The 27,668-nt window shown below is 49.4% G+C and overlaps 1 protein-coding gene across 3 annotated transcripts; it reads left to right on the forward strand.

The window, feature by feature from the left end:
* The first annotated feature begins 858 nt into the window (after nt 1-858).
* Nucleotides 859-27,643, forward strand: LOC124009300 (sodium channel subunit beta-4-like). Of its 3 annotated transcripts, none has more exons than XM_046320960.1 (6): nt 859-2,883; nt 3,559-3,888; nt 13,241-13,404; nt 23,491-23,713; nt 23,921-24,050; nt 24,237-27,643. In XM_046320960.1, the coding sequence occupies exons 2-6, from the start codon at nt 3,810-3,812 to the stop codon at nt 24,331-24,333; spliced, it is 693 nt and encodes a 230-aa protein (XP_046176916.1). In that variant the 5' UTR covers nt 859-2,883; nt 3,559-3,809; the 3' UTR covers nt 24,334-27,643. The 3 variants fall into 3 exon arrangements, with proteins under 3 accessions (XP_046176916.1, XP_046176926.1, XP_046176934.1); XM_046320970.1 differs by having other exon boundaries at nt 3,571-3,888; XM_046320978.1 differs by lacking the exon at nt 859-2,883 and having other exon boundaries at nt 3,423-3,888.
* The last annotated feature ends 25 nt before the right edge of the window (nt 27,644-27,668 follow it).

Genomic DNA, 27,668 nt, shown 5'->3' on the forward strand with positions numbered 1-27,668 from the left:
TCTCCCTGTCCGTGTCCCATCACACTGCATCTACACACCATTTACAGAAAAACTCTACTTCTAGTACTTCTTAGAAACTTCCCTGTTTTAACAGATTTTCAGAAAGTACTTAACTGACAGATGAAAGGCAAAAAACATACTTCATGTAACTGATTTAAATCTGTTTGAAAGAGAAATGTGTAGACGGCTCGTGAAATGTTCTCCACGACCCCTTATAAAGACTAGAAATAAATTGTTCCAAACACAGGAAATAACCTTCCTTGTGAATAACAGATCACAATGCAATTAACGGAAGCAGAACCATGCTTTACTGGCAGTTACCTCCAGCTGGCCACAGTTTTCAAAGTACAAGTCCTCTGCTGGTTAGTCAGATACCCATCCGGTTAGTTAATGATGACACTGATAAAGGTCAAATTGTGCCGAGCAGCTGAGGTAGAATCCTGTAGGTCCACTCCTGACAGGAACTGGGAGGTCCAGACTTGTACTGATTCTCTCCACAATGCAATCCAAAAAGTATGGGAACATGAGAGGGGGAGAGGCAAAGGAGTGAGATGGAAAGAATGAGTAAGGGTGTGTAAAAGAGAGAGGGGATGATATCCCCATCTCATATCTTAATGCACTGCCAGCCACATTACCTTAGTGTCATTGCAGAGTTATGAGAACGTTATGCTATGTTCGCCGGTTTGACCTTCTGAGTGTTTACAGGGACAGGGACCGTTGCACAGGCATGCACTCTCACTCACACGCACATGCACACACACACACACAAACACACATCCCGTCCCTCACACACACACACACACACACACACACACACACACACACACACACACACACACACACACACACACACACACACACACACACACACACACACACACACACACACACACACACACACACACACACACACACACACACACACAAACACACATCCCGTCCCTCACACACATTCCCTGGCTCCTTGTTTACCAGAGGGTATACTGGTGGCTGTAGATGCTAATTATCCTGATGTAGGGGAATATAACACTGTCGTTATATCTGGTCTGGTCATGCAGGGCTGGGGACAGCGACTAATCCAGACCCCCACCTCCACCATATCAATATCATCATGTGAAAACCTGGGGAAGGGGCGAGGGAAATGCAGAGCCACAGGAAACTAAACTCTGTCAATCTATCATAGGGGGAGGATGAGTACAGAGAGAGGGAGTGAGGAGCGCACAGGAGGTTGGTGGCACCTTATTTTGGGAGGATGGGCTCGTGGTAATGGCTGGAGCGGAGTCAGTGGGATGGGATCAGGGTTTCCTCATCCCTTTTGTTATGGCAAGTCTAAGTAAGTCCAGGAGTAGAAATATAACTACTCACGTAATAAGTTGCATTGACTCACTGGTTGAAATATTGTATAAACATGATTTCTGAATGACTACATCGTCTCTGAACCCCACATACAATTATCTGTGTGGTTGATGCCATTCTATCTGCACCATTCCAGCCATTATTATGAGCCATACTCCCCTCAGCAGCCTCCACTGGAGGAGAGAGGGAGAGCTCCCAAAGTGACATTCACATTAAAGGTAAACACACCCTCATTCATTCAGGTACAGACCAGATATAACAGGAGTAAAGTATGTTCACATGTTACAGTGTAACTCAAGGGAGTGATTGATGAATGAATCATTTTTAGAATTTTTATAATTGGGACATTGTCACACAGGTAACTGCTAAATAAAGGAAACACCAGCATACCCTGTAAAGTGTCTTAATAGGGAGTTGGGCACCACGAGCCACGAGAACAGCTTCAATGTGCATTGGCATAGATTCTACAAGTCTCTGGAACTCTATAGGAGGGATCTGACACCATTCTTCCACCAGAAATTCCATCATTTGGTGTTTTGTTAATGGTGGTGGAAAACGCAGCTCCAGACTCTCCCATAAGTGTTGAATTGGGTTGAGATCTGGTGACTGACACACACATACACACATCATGTAAACCCCCTATGCTAATTTGAGACCCCTCTTTCAAAGTCACTGAGATCTCTTCTAACCATGGTAGCCAAAATAATCACTGCTCACACTAAGCATGATGGGATGTTGATTGCTTCATTAACTCAGAAACCACACCTGTTTGGAAGCACCCGCTTTCAATATACTTTGTAGCCCTCATTTACTCAAGTGTTTCCTTTATTTTGGCAGTTACCTATATATCAATGTTGGATCCTGTTATATCTATTTCTACATCCAGGTTGTTTCTAAATACAGGGTAGTGCGTCCCTGGTCTGTATCACAGCACCCCCTCCAACCTGCAGAACTCTCTGATCTCCATAAGCACTCTGACAAAATTTCCTGCGTCTGCATTCACACCCTGAGTCAAGAGAGGGAGGGGGAGACAGGGAGGGAGGGGGGTTAAGAGGAGGAGAAGGAACGAGGGGAGAGAAGGGCAGGAAGGCACTGAGCCAAGAGAGAGAGAGCAGGGAAAAGTTGAGAGAGAACCAGAGGGGTAGGCTAGCAGGCAAAGGGAAGAAGAAACTGGGGCTCTGCTATCCAGGAAGAAGAAACAGGACCGTCCGATCCAGCAGCCATAAGTCACCGGGGCTACTGCATCAGCACTCCTCCTGTCCATTCTCTCTCTCTCTCTCTCTCTCTCTCTCTCTCTCTCTCTCTCTCTCTCTCTCTCTCTCTCTCTCTCTCTCTCTCTCTCTCTAACTGGGGCTGCAGCCTGCCTTTCTCTGCAGAGGAAGCGCTGGCTGGTGGAATCTACTTGAATGCACTGGCTGTGCGCAGTGATTCTCCCCTGCTCTGCCGTGCGTTTGTCCTCACTGACTCAGCTGTGCTCTGTAGTCAGCCTGCTGGTCCAGCCTCTCGGGAACACAGCCACAGGAAGAGGTATGGTGCAGTACTGTCTCACACTGCGCACACACTGTTTTACATCCACTTTACTCTCTCCCACCCTCTCTCTTCTCTCTATCTCTTCTTTTTCTCTCTCTTCCCCCTCTCTCTTCCCCCTCTCTCTCTCTCTTTCTCTCTCTCTCTCTCTCTCTCTATCTTCTCTCTCTCTTCTCTCTCTCGTCTCTCTCTCTTCCTTCTCTCTCTTTCTCTCATCTCTCTCTTCCTTCTCTCTCTTTTCTCGTCTCTCTCTCTCTCTCTTCCTCTCTCTCTCTTCCTCTCTCTCTTTTCTCTCGCTCTCTCTTCCCTCTCTCTCTCTTTTTCTCTCTCTCTCTTTTCTCTCTCTCTCTCTCTCTTTTCTCTCTCCTCTCTCTCTCTTTTCTCTCTCTCTCTTTCCCTCTCTCTCTCTCTTTTCTCTCTCTCTCTTCCCTCCCTCTCTCTCTCTCTCTTTTCTCTCGTCTCTCTCTCTCTCTCTCTCTCTCTCTCTCTCTCTCTCTCTCTCTCTCTCTATCTCTCTCAGTTTAGGAGTGCTCTCTGAAGGATCATAGCTGATTGACTTAGTTTGTCTTGAGTTTGTTTTTAAGTCTGCATCCCCTTCCCTGACACCCCACCCTCCCCCTCCCTCCCCATTCTCACTCTTTCTCTCTTTCTGCATGCCCTCTGTCTAACCGACAGTCCTTCTGACAGGAGTGTTGTGGGGCTGGCAGTCAGACGCACCACAACCAGGACTGGCTAACCACACAGTGGAACGTGGTACCTCGGGTGGGATCAGCTCAGACGCCCAGGCACAACACACAACCAGACCAGTGGGACTCTGGGTTACATCCACCTGACCACCAGAGGAGTTTTTGACGGGATCACTCCAGCCCAACGGACCCCGGGCTGGATCCCACAGCAGGGGGTGTTTTGGACGGGTTCAGACTGCCATGGAAGTCCAGAGGAGTGGGGCTGAGCAGCCCAGGTCCAGGTGTCTGTTCTCCAGCCTGATCATCACTCTGCTGCTCAGTAAGACCTCTTTGTCTCAGTCATATATCTCCCTAGTGCTTATTTTTCATCTATTCCCTCTCTCTCTCTCTTAAGTGAAGTATGGAGCAATTTTCCCAATTCTGCAAAAGCACAACTGCCCTATTGTGTACTATGAAACATGTACTGTCTTTGCTGTGTGACGTCATTTTGTTGTTCCATAGAGTGAACTCAACACGGGTAAAACCTTGCTCTCAGTGCAGAGTGATTTTCAGTACTGGCAGCTGGCTTTTCACTGTGTGGATTGATTGGCGAAACTTGGTATCAGATTTGTATTTGTGTGGTGGCTCGAAAACGCTGTCAGTTTGCTCGCTGAAGTATGTTTGATGGATAACTGGGCATACGTAACCACAGATGAACATATTGAATGGTGATTTTATCATCTCATTGTACATAACAACATGAAAGCTGCAGCAGTGGCCTAGTGTCTCTTCAGAGGTGTGTCACTAGATATGTCATCCACAGTGTTATGATGCAGGGCCACAAGCAGTCTATCATAGCAGTGGTATTCATCAGAATTAAACGGGTTAAAATGAATACAGGACTTTATTGATGTGAGACATTTAACACATGATTTTACTTTGCCTTTAAACACACAACACTAAGAGCTTTGTACAACATGAAGTTACTGCATTGATTTTTCTTTAGCTTTTACCTTGGAGTCAAGTTGTTTCCAGGTAGCAATATCAGTGTGATGAAAGGAGTCAAGTTTTTTATTTTTTATTTAACCTTTATTTAACTAGGCAAGTCAGTTGAGAACAAATTCTTATTTACAATGACGGCCTACCAAAAGGCAAAAGGCCTCCTGCGGGGACGGGGGATTCAAAATCAATTAAAGAAAAAATATATGAAAAAAGAAAAGAAAAACAACACTACATAAAGAGAGACCGAACAGCATGACAACACAGCATGGTAGCAACACCACATGACAACACAACATGGTAGCAACACCACATGACAACAACATGGTAGCAACACCACATGACAACACAACATGGTAGCAACACCACATGACAACAACATGGTAGCAACACCACATGACAACACAACATGGTAGCAACACCACATGACAACAACATGGTAGTAACACCACATGATAACACAACATGGTAGCAACACCACATGACAACACAACATGGTAGCAACACCACATGACAACAACATGGTAGCAACACCACATGACAACAACATGGTAGCAACACCACATGACAACAACATGGTAGCAACATGGTAGCAACACCACATGACAACAACATGGTAGTAACACCACATGACAACACAGCATGGTAGCAACACCACATGATAACACAACATGGTAGCAACACCACATGACAACAACATGGTAGCAACACCACATGACAACAACATGGTAGCAACACCACATGACAACAACATGGTAGTAACACCACATGACAACAACATGGTAGTAACACCACATGGCAGCAGCAAAAAACATGTTACAAACATTATTGGGCACAGACAACAGCATAAAGGGCAAGAAGGTAGAGACATCACGCAAAGCAGCCACAACTGTCAGTAAGAGTGTCCGTGATTGAGTCTTTGAATTAAAAGATTGAGATAAAACTGTCAGTTTGAGAGTTTGTTGCAGCTCGTTCCAGTTGCTATCTGCAGCGAACTGAAAAGAGGAGCAACCCAGGGATGTGTGTGCATTGGGGACCTGTAACAGAATGTGACTGGCAGAATGGGTGTTGTATGTGGAGGATGAGGGCTGCAGTAGAAATTTTGGGTATACGAAGTACAGTGATGTGTCCTATGAGGAGCATTGGTCTGATCTGATGGCCAAATGGTAAAGAACATCGAAAGAAAGTAGTCAAGTTGTTTCTGGGTAACAACATCAGTGTGATGAGAGGAGTCAGGTTGTTTCTGGGTAACAACATCAGTGTGATGAGAGGAGTCAGGTTGTTTCTGGGTAACAACATCAGTGTGATGAGAGGAGTCAGGTTGTTTCTGGGTAACAACATCAGTGTGATGAGAGGAGTCAGGTTGTTTCTGGGTAACAACATCAGTGTGATGAGAGGAGTCAGGTTGTTTCTGGGTAACAACATCAGTGTGATGAGAGGAGTCAGGTTGTTTCTGTGTGATGAAGTCAACATCAGTGTGATGAGAGGAGTCAGGTTGTTTCTGGGTAACAACATCAGTGTGATGAGAGGAGTCAGGTTGTTTCTGGGTAACAACATCAGTGTGATGAGAGGAGTCAGGTTGTTTCTGGGTAACAACATCAGTGTGATGAACAACGAGTGTGATCAGGTTGTTTCTGGGTAACAACATCAGTGTGATGAGAGGAGTCAGGTTGTTTCAACATCAGTGGATGAGAGGAGTCAGGTTGTTTCTGGGTAACAACATCAGTGTGATGAGAGGAGTCAGGTTGTTTCTGGGTAACAACATCAGTGTGATGAGAGGAGTCAGGTTGTTTCTGGGTAACAACATCAGTGTGATGAGAGGAGTCAGGTTGTTTCAGGTTCAGTTTCTTGTTTCCGGGTAACAACGTCAGTGTGATGAGAGGAGTCAGGTTGTTTCTGGGATAACAACGTCAGTGTGATGAGAGGAGTCAGGTTGTTTCTGGGTAACAACATCAGTGTGATGAGAGGAGTCAGGTTGTTTCTGGGTAACAACATCAGTGTTTCTGGGATGAGAGGAGTCAGGTTGTTTCTGGGTAACAACATCAGTGTGATGAGAGGAGTCAGGTTGTTTCTGGGTAACAACATCAGTGTGATGAGAGGAGTCAGGTTGTTTCTGGGTAACAACATCAGTGTGATGAGAGGAGTCAGGTTGTTTCTGGGTAACAACATCAGTGTGATGAGAGGAGTCAGGTTGTTTCTGGGTAACAACATCAGTGTGATGAGAGGAGTCAGGTTGTTTCTGGGTAACAACATCAGTGTGATGAGAGGAGTCAGGTTGTTTCTGGGTAACAACATCAGTGTGATGAGAGGAGTCAGGTTGTTTCTGGGTAACAACATCAGTGTGATGAGAGGAGTCAGGTTGTTTCTGGGTAACAACATCAGTGTGATGAGAGGAGTCAGGTTGTTTCTCAGGTGATAACAACATCAGTGTGATGAGAGGAGTCAGGTTGTTTCTGGGTAACAACGTCAGTGTGATGAGAGGAGTCAGGTTGTTTCTGGTGTGAACAACGTCAGTGTGATGAGAGGAGTCAGGTTGTTTCTGGGTAACAACATCAGTGTGATGAGAGGAGTCAGGTTGTTTCCGGGTAACAACATCAGTGTGATGAGAGGAGTCAGGTTGTTTCTGGGTAACAACATCAGTGTGATGAGAGGAGTCAGGTTGTTTCTGGGTAACAACGTCAGTGTGATGAGAGGAGTCAGGTTGTTTCTGGGTAACAACGTCAGTGTGATGAGAGGAGTCAGGTTGTTTCTGGGTAACAACGTCAGTGTGATGAGAGGAGTCAGGTTGTTTCTGGGTAACAACATCAGTGTGATGAGAGGAGTCAGGTTGTTTCTGGGTAACAACATCAGTGTTATGAGAGGAGTCAGGTTGTTTCTGGGTAACAACATCAGTGTGATGAGAGGAGTCAGGTTGTTTCTGGGTAACAACATCAGTGTGATGAGAGGAGTCAGGTTGTTTCTGGGTAACAACATCAGTGTGATGAGAGGAGTCAGGTTGTTTCCGGGTAACAACATCAGTGTGATGAGAGGAGTCAGGTTGTTTCTGGGTAACAACATCAGTGTGATGAGAGGAGTCAGGTTGTTTCTGGGTAACAACATCAGTGTGATGAGAGGAGTCAGGTTGTTTCAGTGTGATGAGAGGAGTCAGGGTAACAACATCAGTGTGATGAGAGGAGTCAGGTTGTTTCCGGGTAACAACATCAGTGTGATGAGAGGAGTCAGGTTGTTTCTGGGTAACAACGTCAGTGTGATGAGAGGAGTCAGGTTGTTTCTGGGTAACAACATCAGTGTGATGAGAGGAGTCAGGTTGTTTCTGGGTAACAACGTCAGTGTGATGAGAGGAGTCAGGTTGTTTCTGGGTAACAACGTCAGTGTGATGAGAGGAGTCAGGTTGTTTCCGGGTAACAACATCAGTGTGATGAGAGGAGTCAGGTTGTTTCTGGGTAACAACATCAGTGTGATGAGAGGAGTCAGGTTGTTTCTGGGTAACAACATCAGTGTGATGAGAGGAGTCAGGTTGTTTCTGGGTAACAACATCAGTGTTATGAGAGGAGTCAAGTTGTTTCTGGGTAACAACATCAGTGTGATGAGAGGAGTCAGGTTGTTTCCGGGTAACAACATCAGTGTGATGAGAGGAGTCAGGTTGTTTCCGGGTAACAACATCAGTGTGATGAGAGGAGTCAGGTTGTTTCCGGGTAACAACATCAGTGTGATGAGAGGAGTCAGGTTGTTTCCGGGTAACAACATCAGTGTGATGAGAGGAGTCAGGTTGTTTCTGGGTAACAACATCAGTGTGATGAGAGGAGTCAGGTTGTTTCTGGGTAACAACATCAGTGTGATGAGAGGAGTCAGGTTGTTTCCGGGTAACAACATCAGTGTGATGAGAGGAGTCAAGTTGTTTCTGGGTAACAACGTCAGTGTTATGAGAGGAGTCAGGTTGTTTCTGGGTAACAACGTCAGTGTGATGAGAGGAGTCAGGTTGTTTCTGGGTAACAACATCAGTGTGATGAGAGGAGTCAGGTTGTTTCTGGGTAACAACATCAGTGTTATGAGAGGAGTCAGGTTGTTTCTGGGTAACAACGTCAGTGTGATGAGAGGAGTCAGGTTGTTTCTGGGTAACAACGTCAGTGTGATGAGAGGAGTCAGGTTGTTTCCGGGTAACAACATCAGTGTGATGAGAGGAGTCAGGTTGTTTCCGGGTAACAACATCAGTGTGATGAGAGGAGTCAGGTTGTTTCCGGGTAACAACATCAGTGTGATGAGAGGAGTCAGGTTGTTTCCGGGTAACAACATCAGTGTGATGAGAGGAGTCAGGTTGTTTCTGGGTAACAACATCAGTGTGATGAGAGGAGTCAGGTTGTTTCTGGGTAACAACATCAGTGTGATGAGAGGAGTCAGGTTGTTTCCGGGTAACAACATCAGTGTGATGAGAGGAGTCAAGTTGTTTCTGGGTAACAACGTCAGTGTTATGAGAGGAGTCAGGTTGTTTCTGGGTAACAACGTCAGTGTGATGAGAGGAGTCAGGTTGTTTCTGGGTAACAACGTCAGTGTGATGAGAGGAGTCAGGTTGTTTCTGGGTAACAACATCAGTGTTATGAGAGGAGTCAGGTTGTTTCTGGGTAACAACGTCAGTGTGATGAGAGGAGTCAGGTTGTTTCTGGGTAACAACATCAGTGTGATGAGAGGAGTTAGGTTGTTTCCGGGTAACAACGTCAGTGTGATGAGAGGAGTCAGGTTGTTTCTGGGTAACAACGTCAGTGTGATGAGAGGAGTCAGGTTGTTTCTGGGTAACAACGTCAGTGTGATGAGAGGAGTCAGGTTGTTTCTGGGTAACAACATCAGTGTGATGAGAGGAGTCAGGTTGTTTCCGGGTAACAACATCAGTGTGATGAGAGGAGTCAGGTTGTTTCTGGGTAACAACGTCAGTGTGATGAGAGGAGTCGGGTTGTTTCTGGGTAACAACATCAGTGTGATGAGAGGAGTCAGGTTGTTTCTGGGTAACAACATCAGTGTGATGAGAGGAGTCAGGTTGTTTCTGGGTAACAACGTCAGTGTGATGAGAGGAGTCAGGTTGTTTCTGGGTAACAGCATCAGTGTGATGAGAGGAGTCAGGTTGTTTCTGGGTAACAACGTCAGTGTGATGAGAGGAGTCAGGTTGTTTCTGGGTAACAACATCAGTGTTACCCAGACCCAGGTGAATAGAGTAATAATGCAGTGGGGAAATGGGAACTGCTCTGAGATGAAGGGAGGGCGTCATGGCAGCAGCATCTGTTATGTGAATTATCAGGGTAATAATATCAGGGTGATATTACCCTGTTCCTAACAGACAGCTGAACAGATCAGGAGCTGTCTGCCAGGCTCAGTCAGGAGGCTCTGATGTTCTCACGCTCTGAGCCAACAGGACCGCAGGATCAGTCCAGCATTACACCCCTCCCCTCCCTCCGCCCCTGTGAAGCCCAATTCACTATCTTAGCCAAATGATGTGCCTCGTTGGCTGCAATTCAACTATTTCATATGCACACGATTGCTGGATCATGTAGGACATGAAGGCTGATAGTTTTGATGATTTGCTGAATAAGTAAAAGGTTGGTCTAAAATGTTCTGGTTCTATGGATTGTATAGACCTAAACAGGTAGGTCTATGAAGTGTCATGCTTGATGTGTTCTTGAAAGAGACACATGCAGGTTAGGAAGTAGAGTGTATGAGAGAACCTCACAAATGACTGTTTGGAAACAAAGCCATTAGATCAGAAACTCAATGGAGACTGCTGCTGACACAATCCATAGGGGAGTTTAGGCGGGTCTTTTTCTGGGACTCACCACGTAAGATGTCCAGCTTTAGCTCTGAATGGAGAATGGGATGGGGTTGAGTCCTCCTTCCTGCATCTGTGTCTTACTTTCTTTCTCCTCTCGCAATGTTAACTCGCCCCTTTTGAGCCATATCCTGTGGAACTTCAGTTACCACTATACAGTATGTTAATGGCCACCAAACAGCAGAGAAATATATACAGACAGAGAGATGCAGAGGCAAGAGTAGAATCGCAATGCAGAGTATCAGAGAAAGAATATGAGCGAGAAAAAGGAGAGAGAACCAAATGACAGTGAAAGAAATGGAGAGTGAAGGACAAAAGAGAGAGCGAGAAAGAGAGGTGCATCTGCCCTGAGTGAGTTTCTGCAGAATCACTGTGCTGCATTGGGGCAGAGAGAGTATGTGTGAGTCATTTCAAAGGAATTATGCATTCATACACATGTTCTCCCTCACTGTGCAGCCCACACTACATCCTTATATTGTCCCAAACTGCAGGGGGAGTGGCTTGTCCTAACCTGACCTTGAGTCGGTTATTGATGATGTCACACAGCTGAGGGGTGATGTAAAAACAGTGGGGGGAGGAATTTTGAGGAATGGGGGCTGCAGAGGGACAAATAGAGCAAGAGAAAATGGGACAGAAGGGACAGGGCAGGTAATACTATTGTTCAGGGAATTGGAGGAGAGGACTGGGCAGAGGGAGAAAGTGTGGGAGCAGCATTACTGTAGAGTCCCAGGGAGTGTATGTAACCAGACTAACCATCCATCATCTTTAGGACCACTTGAGAAGTGTTGGTGTCGGCATTATCTGGATTGTGTTAAAGAGGTGGTGGGACCTGCGTTATTTTGATTCCTTTAAAGAGGGAGATGAGCCTGAACTCATTTGATAATTACTGAGTTTAATGAGCCTGCATTAAGTTAAATGGCCTCACAACATCCCAAACACTGTAATAAAATACCACACACACACACACTTGTAACTGTACATAACATGCCTGATATAAATATAAACTCCTACATAATTGTACAATCAATCACAAACAGTGTGAGCATGCACATACACACAGTAATGGAAACTTTATTTAATACTTTTTACCAACTTAGGCAGGCAGGCAGGCAGGCAGGCAGGCAGGCAGGCAGCAGGCAGGCAGGCAGGCAGGCAGGCAGGCAGGCAGGCAGGCAGGCAGACACACACACAGAAAGACAGACACACACAGAAAGACAGACACACACAGACTGGAAGACAGACACACACACACACACACAGACAGACAGACAGACAGACAGACAGACAGACAGACAGACAGACAGACAGACAGACAGACAGACAGACAGACAGACAGACAGACAGACAGACAGACAGACAGACAGACAGACAGACAGACAGACAGACAGACAGACAGACAGACAGACAGACAGACAGACAGACAGACAGACAGACAGACAGACAGACAGACAGACAGACAGACAGACAGACAGTCTGTGAATTGGGTAGACAGTGTTTGTACCTGTGTGTGTTTGTGGTGGGGGTGTATGCAAATGCATGTATGGAAGTGTATATATTTGTCATATCTTACTGCAATATGCACTGTACAATAGTTGAACTTGTGTATGTTTCAGTGGTAAAATGGGTTTCGCTGTTCCTATCTTTCTGTCAGTAATGATCTGGGGTTAGGTCAAAGGCAAACGTCAGAAGCAGAAATGATATTGACCCTCTGTTGAGTTCAGACAATCTTCTAGCGCCTGATAGTTTGCAGGGTCAGTTAAGGAGGGATAGGTTAGACGGGTAGGGGATTATCACTCAATTGTTTTTGACAAGCTCTATGTCAATGGATGAGCTATAGTAACCTGGGAATGGACCAGGGATACATCTCTCTCTCTCCTCCCTCCCCTCTTTCACAGAGTGCAGCAACATTTTACACGATTGTAAAATAGAGGAGCTGGCTTGTTGTGCACTTGTTAAGTAAAAGGGACAATATTTTGGGAACAATTTAATTCTGGAAACAGTATCCATTGAAATGTGGAAACCACATGAGTAGACAGTGTACTTTCCTTTCTAACTCAGGTGTGTTGTCTTTTCCCTCTCTGGATCTCTGAAGGAGTATTGTGTACCACCTTATAGATTCTGCCTCCCTCCCTCCCTCCCTCCCTCCCTCCCTCCCTCCCTCCCTCCCTCCCTCCCTCCCTCCCTCCCTCCCTCCCTCCCTCCCTCCCTCCCTCCCTCCCTCCCTCCCTCCCTCCCTCCCTCCCTCCCCTCCCTCCCTCCCTCCCTCCCTCACTCCCCTCCCTCCCTCCCTCCTCCCTCCCTCACTCCCTTCCCCCTCCCTCCCTCCCTTCCCCCTCCCTCCCTCCCCCTCCCTCCCTCCCTCCCCCTCCCTCCCCCTCCCTCCCTCACTCCCCTCCCTCCCTCCCTCACTCCCCTCCCTCCCTCCCCCTCCCTCCCTCCCTCCCCCTCCCTCCTCCCCTCCCTCCCTCCCTCACTCACTCCCTCCCTCCCTCCCTCCCTCCCTCCCTCCCTCCCTCCCTCCCTCCTCCCTCCCTCCCTCCCTCCCTCCCCCTCCCTCCCTCCCCCTCCCTCCCTCCCCCTCCCTCCCCCTCCCTCCCTCCCTCCCCCTCCCTCCCTCCCTCCCTCCCTCCCTCCCTCCCTCCCTCCCTCCCTCCCTCCCTCCCTCCCTCCCTCCCTCCCTCCCCCTCCCTCCCTCCCTCCCTCCCTCCCCTCCCTCCCCTCCCTCCCCCCCCTCCCTCACTCCTCCTCCCTCCCTCACTCCCTCCCTCCCTCCCTCACTCCCTCCCTCCCTCCCCCTCCCTCCCTCCCTCCCCCCTCCCTCCCCCTCCCTCCCTCCCCCCCTCCTCCCCCCCCTCTCCCTCCCTCCCTCCCTCCCTCCCAGGTGTGTGGTCTGCTCAGGGCCTGGAGATGTCCACAGGAAAGGTCCCATTCATGGAGGCGCTGAACGGCAGTACTGTGCTGCTACCCTGCACCTACGCCAGCTGTATCGGCATCAAAAACCTTTACTTCAACTGGCAGTACAATGACAACGGCACTATGCAGAAGGTGAGTCAAAACTGGCCTGGCCCATTAAAACACAGCAGCCACACAATTGCAGTCATTCATGTCAGCTCAGATGTCACACAGATGGGGCCAGGTCTGTGGGGACGGTCAAATGTTCAACTGTGGGGGCGGGAGGAAGAGGAGAGGAGGAGTTATATGAGCACACCTATAAAACCAGAGATAGTCATCATCACCTTCCCTCCCCCTTTCTCCCTTGTTTCATCCCTAAGGGGATGTTTATTCCTCTCTCCCGTCTCTCTTTCACTTCATCCCTCTTTCATTCATGATATCTTTTGAATTCCCTCTGTGTGTCTGGGAACATAAAAATCACTGATAATCTGCGGGTGTGGGTGTGGGTGTGCGTGTGCGTGCGTGTATGTGTGCATGCGTGCATGTGGCAGTGTGTGCGTGCGTGTGCGTGTGTGTGTGTGTGTGTGTGTGTGTGTGTGTGTGTGTGTGTGTGTGTGTGTGTGTGTGTGTGTGTGTGTGTGTGTGTGTGTGTGTGTGTGTGTGTGTGTGTGTGTGTGTGTGTGTGTGTGTGTGTGTGTGTGTGTATCAGTTAAAAATATTTATCAAATAACATTGTTAACCTGCACTCTGAGTATAATAACACTTTGAACACTTTTTTGTTTCAAATGATTTGCTCTTGTGAAATCATATCACAATAACCTGAGATTTACCGCTATTCGAATAACTCATTTCATTGTTAGGATTTGTTGAATCAATAAATATGTATGATCTTAATTTGATTTGCCCCAACAAAGAGTGTATCAACCCCTACAAAAAAAATGTACATGAATTATAATACACATCATAATTCACATTTCCAGTTGCTGCAGGATTATGTTCCTGTTGTAGCAAACTGTCTTAAATGACATCTGTACGTTATTGGATGTCTTGTAGTTCTGTAGAGACTTCTGCTATAGGAGCAGCTTGTCATCAGTTACTGTCTGATCCAACAGGCTTCACAGTTCTATCAATGCTCTTCTCTCTTCTTAATGGTCTCTGAACTGCTGATATGAGCAAAAGGCATTAATGCACCTGGCTGTGAGATGGTCTGTTGATGTATGGATCATATAGAGTCTGCAAAAGGGATAGACACACTGGGTCATTTTCTACTGTTGTTGTTTTTCATTATTGAAGTACTGTCTGTCAAATGTCAATATGGTGCATTATATCCCTGCACTTCATTTGAGGGAGAATACACAGGAGAATAGGGTAAAGGAGCTTTCTTAGAGAGCACTAGATTACTAACCCTGTGTTATGGATTCAAAGATGTTACAGACATCACACTTCCTACCTACCTCAGACAACACTGACCTCAAATACCAAATTCATCCAAGGTGCTACACTAAGGTCATTGCTTCTTGCTGTGTATGGACAACCAAGCATAACAACTGCCCCAAAACAATCTGCTACACAGTGACAGTCATGAGTTAACCCCTGCAAAACCCTTCCCTGACTAGTCCAGACCAGCAGGAGAAGATTATGGGCTGAACACTAAAGCTGTCAGACAGCCAATCAATATCCTCCTCCATAGTATGACTAACGCTCCCATTATTGCCATGACAACATATAAGTGTTGGGTGTCCCCAATCAATGCCATTACACTACATAACTTTTTTGGTTTATCTACATACAGTATCCTTAATTATTTGATTAATAATTCAACCATTTGATTGGCTGGTAACGATCAATAAATCAATTAACGAGTTGTTTGTTTTTCTCCTGTCTGGGGTCTGGGAGGACAGCTTGACTGACAGATAGAAGCTAGTAACTGTAGTGTATTGTATTATAGTCAGTCACCTCAGGCCACAGGCTATACTGAGCCTCTACTGACCAACAGCACCTGTCAATCAACAAGCACTGTATAGTCTATCTATTATATAGTCTCTCTGTGTGAGCTCTGAGTGAGTCTCAGTGGGTGAGGGATGTAAGGTTAACACACAACGTATGTGCACAGGACACACAAGTACGTAGACACCACAAAGGCACAAGTACGTAGACACCACAAAGGCACAAGTACGTAGACACCACAAAGGCACAAGTACGTAGACACCACAAAGGCACAAGTACGTAGACACCACAAAGGCACAAGTACGTAGACACCACAAAGGCACAAGTACGTAGACACCACAAAGGCACAAGTACGTAGACACCACAAAGGCACAAGTACGTAGACACCACAAAGGCACAAGTACGTAGACACCACAAAGGCACAAGTACGTAGACACCACAAAGGCACAAGGTAGACACCACAAAGGCACAAGTACGTAGACACCACAAAGGCACAAGTACGTAGACACCACAAAGGCACAAGTACGTAGACACCACAAAGGCACAAGTACGTAGACACCACAAAGGCACAAGTACGTAGACACCACAAAGGCACAAGTACGTAGACACCACAAAGGCACAAGCGTGTAGAGTACACATATGGCGGCAGGTAGCCTAGCGGTTAGAGTGTTGGACTAGTAACCGAAGGGTTGCAAGATTGAATCCCTGAGCTGACAAGGTAAAAACCTGTCCTTCTGCCCCTGAACAAGGCAGTTAACTCACTGTTCCTAGGCCATTACTGAAAATAAGAATTTGTTCTTAACTGACTTGCCTAGTTAAATAAAGGTAAAAGTAAATCAAAAATATGCAGTACATTGCTTGTTCTGAATGACAGAGGGAAGGAGCAGGTTTGGTGAGGGACTATAGAAAGGCAGAGAGAGCTGTGGAGAGAGTGAGTGAGGCAGGGGAAGACAGCAGGGTGGGTGAGGGACTATAGAAAGGCAGAGAGAGCTGTGGAGAGAGTGAGTGAGGCAGGGGAAGACAGCAGGGTGGGTGAGGGACTATAGAAAGGCAGAGAGAGCTGTGGAGAGAGTGAGTGAGGCAGGGGAAGACAGCAGGGTGGGTGAGGGACTATAGAAAGGCAGAGAGAGCTGTGGAGAGAGTGAGTGAGGCAGGGGAAGACAGCAGGGTGGGTGAGGGACTATAGAAAGAGAGAGCTGTGGAGAGAGTGAGTGAGGCAGGGGAAGACAGCAGGGTGGGTGAGGGACTATAGAAAGGCAGAGAGAGCTGTGGAGAGAGTGAGTGAGGCAGGGGAAGACAGCAGGGTGGGTGAGGGACTATAGAAAGGCAGAGAGAGCTGTGGAGAGAGTGAGTGAGGCAGGGGAAGACAGCAGGGTGGGTGAGGGACTATAGAAAGGCAGAGAGAGCTGTGGAGAGAGTGAGTGAGGCAGGGGAAGACAGCAGGGTGGGTGAGGGACTATAGAAAGGCAGAGAGAGCTGTGGAGAGAGTGAGTGAGGCAGGGGAAGACAGCAGGGTGGGTGAGGGACTATAGAAAGGCAGAGAGAGCTGTGGAGAGAGTGAGTGAGGCAGGAGAAGACAGCAGGGTGGGTGAGGGACTATAGAAAGACAGCAGGCTGTGGGTGAGGAGGGGGAAGACAGCAGGGTGGGTGAGGGACTATGAGGAGGGGGAGACAGCAGGGTGGGTGAGGCAGGGGAAGACAGCAGGGTGGGTGAGGCAGGGGAAGACAGCAGGGTGGGTGAGGCAGGGGAAGACAGCAGGGTGGGTGAGGGACTATAGAAAGGCAGAGAGAGCTGTGGAGAGAGTGAGTGAGGCAGGGGAAGACAGCAGGGTGAGTGAGGCAGGGGAAGACAGCAGGGTGGGTGAGGCAGGGGAAGACAGCAGGGTGGGTGAGGCAGGGGGAAGACAGCAGGGTGGGTGAGGCAGGGGAAGACAGCAGGGTGGGTGAGGCAGGGGACAGGGTGGGTGAGGCAGGGAAGACAGCAGGGTGGGTGAGGCAGGGGAAGACAGCAGGGTGGGTGAGGCAGGGGAAGACAGCAGGGTGGGTGAGGCAGGGGAAGACAGCAGGGTGGGTGAGGCAGGGGAAGACAGCAGGGTGGGTGAGGCAGGGGAAGACAGCAGGGTGGGTGAGGCAGGGGAAGACAGCAGGGTGGGTGAGGCAGGGGAAGACAGCAGGGTGGGTGAGGCAGGGGAAGACAGCAGGCTGGGTGAGGCAGGGGAAGACAGCAGGGTGGGTGAGGCAGGGGAAGACAGCAGGGTGGGTGGCAGGGGCAGGGGAAGACAGCAGGGTGGGTGAGGCAGGGGAAGACAGCAGGGTGGGTGAGGCAGGGGAAGACAGCAGGGTGAGTGAGGCAGGGGAAGACAGCAGGGTGGGTGAGGCAGGGGAAGACAGCAGGGTGGGTGAGGGACTATAGAAAGGCAGAGAGAGCTGTGGAGAGAGTGAGTGAGGCAGGGGAAGACAGCAGGGTGGGTGAGGCAGGGGAAGACAGCAGGGTGGGTGAGGGACTATAGAAAGGCAGGAGTGAGAGCTGTGGAGAAGACAGCAGGGTGAGTGAGGGACAGGGGAAGACAGCAGGGTGGGTGAGGCAGGGGAAGACAGCAGGGTGGGTGAGGGACTATAGAAAGGCAGAGAGAGCTGTGGAGAGAGTGAGTGAGGCAGGGGAAGACAGCAGGGTGGGTGAGGCAGGGGAAGACAGCAGGGTGGGTGAGGCAGGGTAAGACAGCAGGGTGGGTGAGGCAGGGGAAGACAGCAGGGTGAGTGAGGCAGGGGAAGACAGCAGGGTGGGTGAGGCAGGGGAAGACAGCAGGGTGGGTGAGGGACTATAGAAAGGCAGAGAGAGCTGTGGAGAGAGTGAGTGAGGCAGGGGAAGACAGCAGGGTGGGTGAGGCAGGGGAAGACAGCAGGGTGGGTGAGGGACTATAGAAAGGCAGAGAGAGCTGTGGAGAGAGTGAGTGAGGCAGGGGAAGACAGCAGGGTGGGTGAGGCAGGGGAAGACAGCAGGGTGGGTGAGGAACTATAGAAAGGCAGAGAGAGCTGTGGAGAGAGTGAGTGAGGCAGGGGAAGACAGCAGGGTGGGTGAGGCAGGGGAAGACAGCAGGGTGGGTGAGGGACTATAGAAAGGCAGAGAGAGCTGTGGAGGGGAAGACAGTGAGTGAGGCAGGGGAAGACAGCAGGGTGGGTGAGGCAGGGGAAGACAGCAGGGTGGGTGAGGGGGACTATAGAAAGGCAGAGAGAGCTGTGGAAGACAGAGGGTGAGTGAGGCAGGGGAAGACAGCAGGGTGGGTGAGGCAGGGGAAGACAGCAGGGTGGGTGAGGCAGGGGAAGACAGCAGGGTGGGTGAGGCAGGGGAAGACAGCAGGGTGGGTGAGGCAGGGGAAGACAGCAGGGTGGGTGAGGCAGGGGAAGACAGCAGGGTGGGTGAGGCAGGGGAAGACAGCAGGGTGGGTGAGGCAGGGGAAGACAGCAGGGTGGGTGAGGCAGGGGAAGACAGCAGGGTGGGTGAGGCAGGGGAAGACAGCAGGGTGGGTGAGGCAGGGGAAGACAGCAGGGTGGGTGAGGCAGGGGAAGACAGCAGGGTGGGTGAGGCAGGGGAAGACAGCAGGGTGGGTGAGGCAGGGGAAGACAGCAGGGTGGGTGAGGCAGGGGAAGACAGCAGGGTGGGTGAGGCAGGGGAAGACAGCAGGGTGGGTGAGGCAGGGGAAGACAGCAGGGTGGGTGAGGCAGGGGACAGAGGGTGGGTGAGGCAGGGGAAGACAGGGTGGGTGAGGCAGGGGGAAGACAGCAGGGTGGGTGAGGCAGGGGAAGACAGCAGGGTGGGTGAGGCAGGGGAAGACAGCAGGGTGGGTGAGGCAGGGGAAGACAGCAGGGTGTGGGTGAGGCAGGGGAAGACAGCAGGCTGGGTGAGGCAGGGGAAGACAGCAGGGTGGGTGAGGCAGGGGAAGACAGCAGGGTGGGTGAGGCAGGGGAAGACAGCAGGGTGGGTGAGGCAGGGGAAGACAGCAGGGTGAGTGAGGCAGGGGAAGACAGCAGGGTGGGTGAGGCAGGGGAAGACAGCAGGGTGGGTGAGGGACAGCAGGGTAGAAAGGGGAAGACAGAGGGTGGGTGAGGCAGGGGAAGACTGTGGGCAGGGGAAGACAGCAGGGTGGGTGAGGCAGGGGAAGACAGCAGGGTGGGTGAGGCAGGGGAAGACAGCAGGGTGGGTGAGGCAGGGGAAGACAGCAGGGTGGGTGAGGCAGGGGAAGACAGCAGGGTGGGTGAGGCAGGGGAAGACAGCAGGGTGGGTGAGGCAGGGGAAGACAGCAGGGTGGGTGAGGCAGGGGGGAAGACAGCAGGGTGGGTGAGGCAGGGGAAGACAGCAGGGTGAGTGAGGCAGGGGAAGACAGCAGGGTGGGTGAGGCAGGGGAAGACAGCAGGGTGGGTGAGGCAGGGGAAGACAGCAGGGTGGGTGAGGCAGGGGAAGACAGCAGGGTGGGTGAGGCAGGGGAAGACAGCAGGGTGGGTGTGGGTGAGGCAGGGGAAGACAGCAGGGTGGGTGAGGCAGGGGAAGACAGCAGGGTGGGTGAGGCAGGGGAAGACAGCAGGGTGGGTGAGGCAGGGGAAGACAGCAGGGTGGGTGAGGCAGGGGAAGACAGCAGGGTGGGTGAGGCAGGGGAAGACAGCAGGGTGGGTGAGGCAGGGAAGACAGCAGGGTGGGTGAGGCAGGGGAAGACAGCAGGGTGAGTGAGGCAGGGGAAGACAGCAGGGTGGGTGAGGCAGGGGAAGACAGCAGGGTGGGTGAGGCAGGGGAAGACAGCAGGGTGGGTGAGGCAGGGGAAGACAGCAGGGTGGGTGAGGCAGGGGAAGACAGCAGGGTGGGTGAGGCAGGGGAAGACAGCAGGGTGGGTGAGGCAGGGGAAGACAGCAGGGTGGGTGAGGCAGGGGAAGACAGCAGGGTGGGTGAGGCAGGGGAAGACAGCAGGGTGGGTGAGGCAGGGGAAGACAGCAGGGTGGGTGAGGCAGGGGAAGACAGCAGGGTGGGTGAGGCAGGGGAAGACAGCAGGGTGGGTGAGGCAGGGGAAGACAGCAGGGTGGGTGAGGCAGGGGAAGACAGCAGGGTGGGTGAGGCAGGGGAAGACAGCAGGGTGGGTGAGGCAGGGGAAGACAAGACAGGGTGGGTGAGGCAGGGGAAGACAGCAGGGTGGGTGAGGCAGGGGAAGACAGCAGGGTGGGTGAGGCAGGGGAAGACAGCAGGGTGGGTGAGGCAGGGGAAGACAGCAGGGTGGGTGAGGCAGGGGAAGACAGCAGGGTGGGTGAGGCAGGGGAAGACAGCAGGGTGGGTGAGGCAGGGGAAGACAGCAGGGTGGGTGAGGGGGAAGACAGGGGGAAGACAGCAGGGTGGGTGAGGCAGGGGAAGACAGCAGGGTGAGTGAGGCAGGGGAAGACAGCAGGGTGGGTGAGGCAGGGGAAGACAGCAGGGTGGGTGAGGGACTATAGAAAGGCAGAGAGAGCTGTGGAGAGAGTGAGTGAGGCAGGGGAAGACAGCAGGGTGGGTGAGGCAGGGGAAGACAGCAGGGTGGGTGAGGGACTATAGAAAGGCAGAGAGAGCTGTGGAGAGAGTGAGTGAGGCAGGGGAAGACAGCAGGGTGGGTGAGGCAGGGGAAGACAGCAGGGTGGGTGAGGGACTATAGAAAGGCAGAGAGAGCTGTGGAGAGAGTGAGTGAGGCAGGGGAAGACAGCAGGGTGGGTGAGGCAGGGGAAGACAGCAGGGTGGGTGAGGGACTATAGAAAGGCAGAGAGAGCTGTGGAGAGAGTGAGTGAGGCAGGGGAAGACAGCAGGGTGGGTGAGGCAGGGGAAGACAGCAGGGTGGGTGAGGGACTATAGAAAGGCAGAGAGAGCTGTGGAGAGAGTGAGTGAGGCAGGGGAAGACAGCAGGGTGGGTGAGGCAGGGGAAGACAGCAGGGTGGGTGAGGCAGGGGAAGACAGCAGGGTGGGTGAGGCAGGGGAAGACAGCAGGGTGGGTGAGGCAGGGGAAGACAGCAGGGTGGGTGAGGCAGGGGAAGACAGCAGGGTGGGTGAGGCAGGGGAAGACAGCAGGGTGGGTGAGGCAGGGGAAGACAGCAGGGTGGGTGAGGCAGGGGAAGACAGCAGGGTGGGTGAGGCAGGGGAAGACAGCAGGGTGGGTGAGGCAGGGGAAGACAGCAGGGTGGGTGAGGCAGGGGAAGACAGCAGGGTGGGTGAGGTTGCTCCCTCATTGCGCTCTGCTAAGTGGAATAAGCTTTTTTTTCTTTCATCCTCTGTTTTCTTTTTCTACCTTGCTCTTCATGAAATATTCACCACTCCATTCCCCGCTAATTGTTCCCAACAAGACGGGAACAATCCGTCAGAGCAGCCAATCCAGGAAGTGTCTGTGTGTGTGTGCGCGTGTGTGTGTGTGAGTAAGTAGCTTTCTTTCCCCTGAGTTACACACACACACTCTCTACCAACTGTCTCACATACCCAAGAGAGCCCAGGTACAGTCAATAAAAATGAGTGCTGCCAGGTGCTACACTGTAAAAAACAACAACAACAAAAAAACAAACTATAAAGCACAAATAGTGAACATTTACACAGGTACAGACACCCACCCACAATAACATACCTGACATACCCCAACCAAAAACCCTGGACGAACGGAGATATCCGTACCATGCTGAGAGCCTGTAATGCAGCATTCAATGTCAGCAGAATGAACCCCGATGACTCGGTGGCGGGTGATGCATACAAGGCAAGCAGGTACGAGCTCCGCAAATCTATTATGAAAGAAAAAAGACAATACATGCTTCAACTTGAATTGATATTTCACAACTCAGACTCATGACGCATGTGGCAAGGACAACAAACCATCAAGACTACAAAGGCAAAATCCGTCTCTGTGGTGACCACCAAAGCCTCTCTCCTAGCAGAACTTAACACATTCTATGTTCGCTTCGAGGCCGACAATACTGAGTCATCGAGGGAGACTCATGCTACTCTGGACAACAAGGTGCTTTCGCTCTCCCAGGCCATAGTCCCCACCTGCTTCAAGGAGACCACCATCGTCCCAGAGCCCAAGAAAAACAAGGTGACATGCCGCGTCGCACTCACCTCGGTCATCATGAAATGCTTCCAGAGGCAGGTCATGGCCCACATCAAGGCCAGCATACCAGGCACACTGGACCCACTCCAATTTCCTTACCGCTCCAGTAGATACGCAGAAGATACCATTTCCATCGATATTCACACGGCCGTAACACATCTGGAAAAGAGGAACACCTATGTCCTTCTGTAGCTCAGTTGGTAGAGCATGGCGCTTGTAACGCCAGGGTAGTGGGTTCGATTCCCGGGACCACCCATACGTAGAATGTATGCACACATGACTGTAAGTCGCTTTGGATAAAAGCGTCCGCTAAATGGCATATATTATGTGAGAATGCTGTTCATTGGCTAGAGTTTAGCGTTCAACACTATTGTTTCATCCAAGCTCGACACCAAGCTCGGAGCCCCGGGGCTGGACACCACCCTCTGCAAATGGGTCCTGGACCTCCTGATGGGCAGACCACAGGCTGTGAAGACTGGCAACCACACCTCCTCCACACTGACTCTTAACACAGGGGCTTCCCAGGGGGTGTGTCCTCAGCCCTCTGCTGTACTTCCTCTTCACCCATGAACGTGTGGCTTTGCTACTCCATCATCAACTTTGCTAACGACACCACGATTGGAGGCCTGATAAACAACAAGGAGTCAGTCTATAGAGGGGAAGTAAGTGAACTGGCATTGTGGTGACAGGACAAAAACCTCTCCCTCAACGTCAGCAAAACAAAGGAGTTGATTGTTGACTTCAGGAAGCAACCGCAAGGCCCTCCAGCGGGTGATGAAGACGGCCTGGAACTGTGCTCCCACCCATCCAGGACATCTACTTGAAACGGTGCCTGAGGAAGCCCTGCAGCATTAATAAGGACCCCACACACTCCAGCCATGAGCTGTTCACTCCCTTACTGTCAGGCCGCCGGTATCGGAGCATGAGGTCTGATACCAGTAGGCTCAGAGACAGTTTCTATCTACAAGAAAATCAGTCTGCTGAACACTTGAACTGGACTCACCGCACCTTAGCACACATACCCTCACTCAATATCTCACTCACTTTCACACACACACACACACACACACACACACACACACACACACACACACACACACACACACACACACACACACACACACACACACACACACACACACACACACACACACACACACACACACACGTGTGATTGATGGCTGCCTGGCCCTCTCAGGTGTGTGAGTCTGTGATTCCGTCAGACGGGATGGATCCTCATCCAGTGAGTATCTACCGGGAGCGGGTGGAGTTTATCGGCACCAGTGATCACAACAACATCTCCATCCTGCTTTGGAACATCACCTTTGAGGACGAGGGCCAGTACACCTGCTTCGGACGCAACCCCAAAGAGAAGGGCAAGAACCACAGCGCTATCTTTACCCTTGTCGTGGTGGACGAGTGTGAGTATTAACTAGTGTTCTCTTTGCTTTACTCCAGACAGGCAGTACAGGTGTTCTGGTGCTAAACTTGGAAATGCTGGGCGGGTAGTCGGGTACCATAAGCAACAACGTCTAGATGTGTTGTGCTGTGTAGACGATGCACTGTAGGTAGGTACTGTTTGTCTGATCAGCGTCTACCTTCTCCTCTCCCTGGTTCCTTCTCTGCAGTACGAGTGGTGGACAACACTCTCACCATCATAATTGCTTCTGCAGTGGGCGGAGCCATCGCCCTGCTGATGACTTTCATGCTGGTGAAGAACTTCATCCTTTTCGTTCTCTTCAAAATCGAGGAGAGGAAGTGAGTAAGACAGATAGGGCCATGGAGACCAACTGGCCATCCACACAGAGAAACACCTTTAGCTCATCTCAGTGCCCCCAAACTGTAGTAAAGCATCAATACAGGCGGGCTACAATGATAAAATTACGTGGGAAAAACAGGTGTCTCTTCTAACCCTCCTCTCTCCTCTGCTCCTCCCGTCCACAGAAAGATCGAGTGCCTTGTACAATCTTCCTCAGCTGATGAAACAAACAATGTCTCAGGATCCAAAACTTCGAAACCACTGACACCAAAGAAGAAATGAGAGTACTTGCATGTATGTACATCCATATATAAATATACAGTTATATCTATGCATATACTGTATTTTTATGCATAAACATGTGTATTGACATGTGACTCCATGGGCAGGCTTCTTGGGCAGGTTTTTTGGACTGAGAAGCACGTCTGATGGAGATACTTCATTGAAAGTGTTTGTTAGTCCAATAAGCTTAGGCTGTGTCCCGGAAACCGCTCCCATACGTTCTAGTTGATATATCTTCTTTTTTTTCAAATTAAGACCTGAACCTAGGACTGTTTTTCATATTATATTAAAACGAAAATATATGCTTAAGACGAGGAATAATGCTATGTAATAATGCTGTTTAAACTGTGCTGGATCCTACTCCTCTCTCCACCAACCAACCCCACTGCCCTGGGTTCAACTGAAACTGTCTACACAATCGAACGGTGTGTTTGAAGAAAATGTATGGGATATTATTCACAGTTTAATTCAATCTCCAGTGGCATTATGCCACTTCAGATCCAGCTTCAGTCCTATTGCACAATACCACTGATTCGCATCAGCTTTAGTTTAGTGCTGTTTAGAATACAATATTAACTCTGCTATTCCAAAAGTCATTCATTAACCCTGTTGTATCATATTTAGAAACTAGGGTCTCTAAAGGGTTTTGCTGCGGTGAGGAGTGAGAAAGGATCCAGTTCAGAACATTATACATTTTCTTTGCTTGATATAAAACACTGGTGCCTGTTAGCGCTTCTATCTTCCTCTGCTGGTAGGAAGACTAAATACTGCAAAACCATTTACCAAATGCAGCAAAACGCAAAGGAATAATACTACAAGCTGATGAATGAAATGATAGACAACCCCTTAGCCAACCCTCTAGAAAAAGGAATAAACCTCTAATAATGCTGCTTTTAAGACAAATAACCTTAATGCGTTTATAAGCATGTGAAACCCTAAGGCAGATGTAGAGGCACAATGCCTGACAATAGAAATGTACCCTGTCGTGTTCTTTCCTGGAATCCCACATTTAACCACGTGTGATGTGTTTAGTTCTGCTTTGAAGCTGCTTCCAAATCTGCTCATATCATGCCGACCCTCACCACATCCAGTGGTTGGCAAGGCAATGCACTGGAAACTATTAGGTAGTGGGTTCACTGGCTTGAACATCAGACAGAAACACACCCCACATATTCCTATTGTATGTCCACTTACAAATAACTGTCTCTTTGTTGTTCTGAACACATTTACCCAGACCGATGTGTAGACACACTGCAATAAGTACTGACATGCTGCAGCGCAGCGGAATTTATGATGGTTCATTCATGGCTCCTGATTCAACACAAATTCAGCCTGTGCGGAAAACCAGATGTCCCTCATCTATAGTCATTACGGACACCTCCACTAACCACACCACAAAGAGATGCATGGAGCAGCAGTTCGGTTGCAGGTAGAGCGATAGACGGGGACAGATCTTTCCTGGACAGTGTAGAATAGACACACGACTAATATCCCATATTCAGCCCATTTATTGTGCCAAACTGGGATAACCCTGAGAAAGCCACATCTGATCAGGAATGGACTCCTTTCATGGGTTTCCTAAGTTACTATTGAAATCAATCGCTATTGAACTGCTATGGCCTATATCCAATGGTGGCACGTTTAAGATGCTGAATGTCTTGTTTTCAAAATACCTCCAGTGTGTGTGAAAACGTGCGTGTTCAGGGGAGAACTTCATGTCTATGTCCATTGTCTAGGACCTTGCTGCATCTGTCATTGTATAAACATAACAAATATACCTCCCTCAATCACTGAAGCAGTTTTCTGATATGGACAAGCCCCAGTATTGCTGTTCCCATAGCATAGCCCTTCAAATACATGCACTGGCTTGTTGCAATGGCAGGAGGGTCTTTTGGGAACTTTACCTTAAAGATGTGCTAGACATGTAAACCACAGAGATGTCGTGTACCAGTGGAGCGGTGAGTGAATGAACCTAAATAGCTGTATATTTAACATGAGGGTAAAGTTGAATGACCTCAGGTGTCCTAGATGAGAACAGATAGATGGCATGGTTAGATCATAGACAGTAGTAAATGGACTATCTCTGGTAGGTCACGGATTTGAGCTTGTGGCACTGAATCCCTGACTGACTCACACTCCTAAGAGAACAGTGATACTATGCAAACACCACTACTGAGCGGAAGACATGCGTGTACTGTAGGACAGACTGCTCCAGTTCTCCCAATGGGATCTGCGTTCACAACGCTGCCCAGGCATTACAGCAACATGACTATAGCTACTGCAGGATTCCAATACACCATTGAGTTTTTGCTGTGATGATAATGTGAGCAATAAAAATGACAGGAGCAACAGTAATCAAAGTAGGTTATGGGCAATGGAGTTCTGATGAGCTGATCTATGGAAGATGAGGAATGGGTTTATAGTGCACGGATTTCCATGGCTCATCTTCTATTCAGCCGAAGGGTCTGTGGGATGGACTGCAGTGTGAGAAATCCTTGAAAAGAAGAACCAGTGGAGATATGCAATATAGAGTATGTAATTTAAAGGCGCAACATGAGATTTTAGCCATAAATTACATTTCGTTGTGGTTTTATAAGGAGACTGCTTACAACCGCTTAAAAATGGCTTAGTACAGCTTATCACAATCCGAAAAAGATTGTTGCAAGGACGTGAATGCGTTTTATATTGCTAATGTTTTTGCTATTGTCAACCTCACAGACGAGAACCAATCGTGATACAGGAAGTTGTACAAAACTAATTTGCAGCTTCATGTAGAATTCTAATAAGTAGGTTTTATTGTGAATTTCTATTCCGTTGGTACTACTGCCATGTAATTCACATTGGGCACTAGTTGCAAGTGGACATTTTACATGTATAACCTCTAACGTACTTAAAGCATAACTGTGAGAGTGACTCACATGTCCTTTTGAAATGCCCTTACACAGTACTGTAGCAGTACCAACCGTCTTCCCTGTACGCTGACTACTGAAAAGAACTGGATGGATGAAGCAATATGAATGTTCAATCTTTGTAGTTTAGAAATTGAGAACATTGTAGTAGCAGAGTTGCTGACAGTGACCTCTGTCATCCATTATTGCACTTTTGACAAGAGAATGTTTGTGAATCTATAATGTCCCCAGACAGTACTGACACCTTGGTCCCACATTGCTATCCCAACTAACGCAAATGTACAGTCATTTCTCTTTACTCCCTCAAATGATTCCCCCTCCCATGTAATCTCTCCACCATGCAGATCAGCTGTATTCTTTATTATAAAAGCCACCAGAATCCAATAAACGTTTAAATAAAACCATGTTGTCATTTCTTGGCTGTCC

This window comes from Oncorhynchus gorbuscha, linkage group LG02 (assembly GCF_021184085.1).
Source record: "Oncorhynchus gorbuscha isolate QuinsamMale2020 ecotype Even-year linkage group LG02, OgorEven_v1.0, whole genome shotgun sequence".
NCBI lineage: Eukaryota > Metazoa > Chordata > Actinopteri > Salmoniformes > Salmonidae > Oncorhynchus > Oncorhynchus gorbuscha.

Coding starts and splice junctions, on each gene's coding strand:
- LOC124009300 (XM_046320960.1), top strand. CDS start 3,810: ATGGAAGTCCAGAGGAGTGGGGCTGAGCAGCCCAGGTCCAGGTGTCTG. Junction 3,889..13,240: donor GATCATCACTCTGCTGCTCA/GTAAGACCTCTT, acceptor CCTCCCTCCCAG/GTGTGTGGTCTGCTCAGGGC. Junction 24,051..24,236: donor TTCAAAATCGAGGAGAGGAA/GTGAGTAAGACA, acceptor TCCCGTCCACAG/AAAGATCGAGTGCCTTGTAC.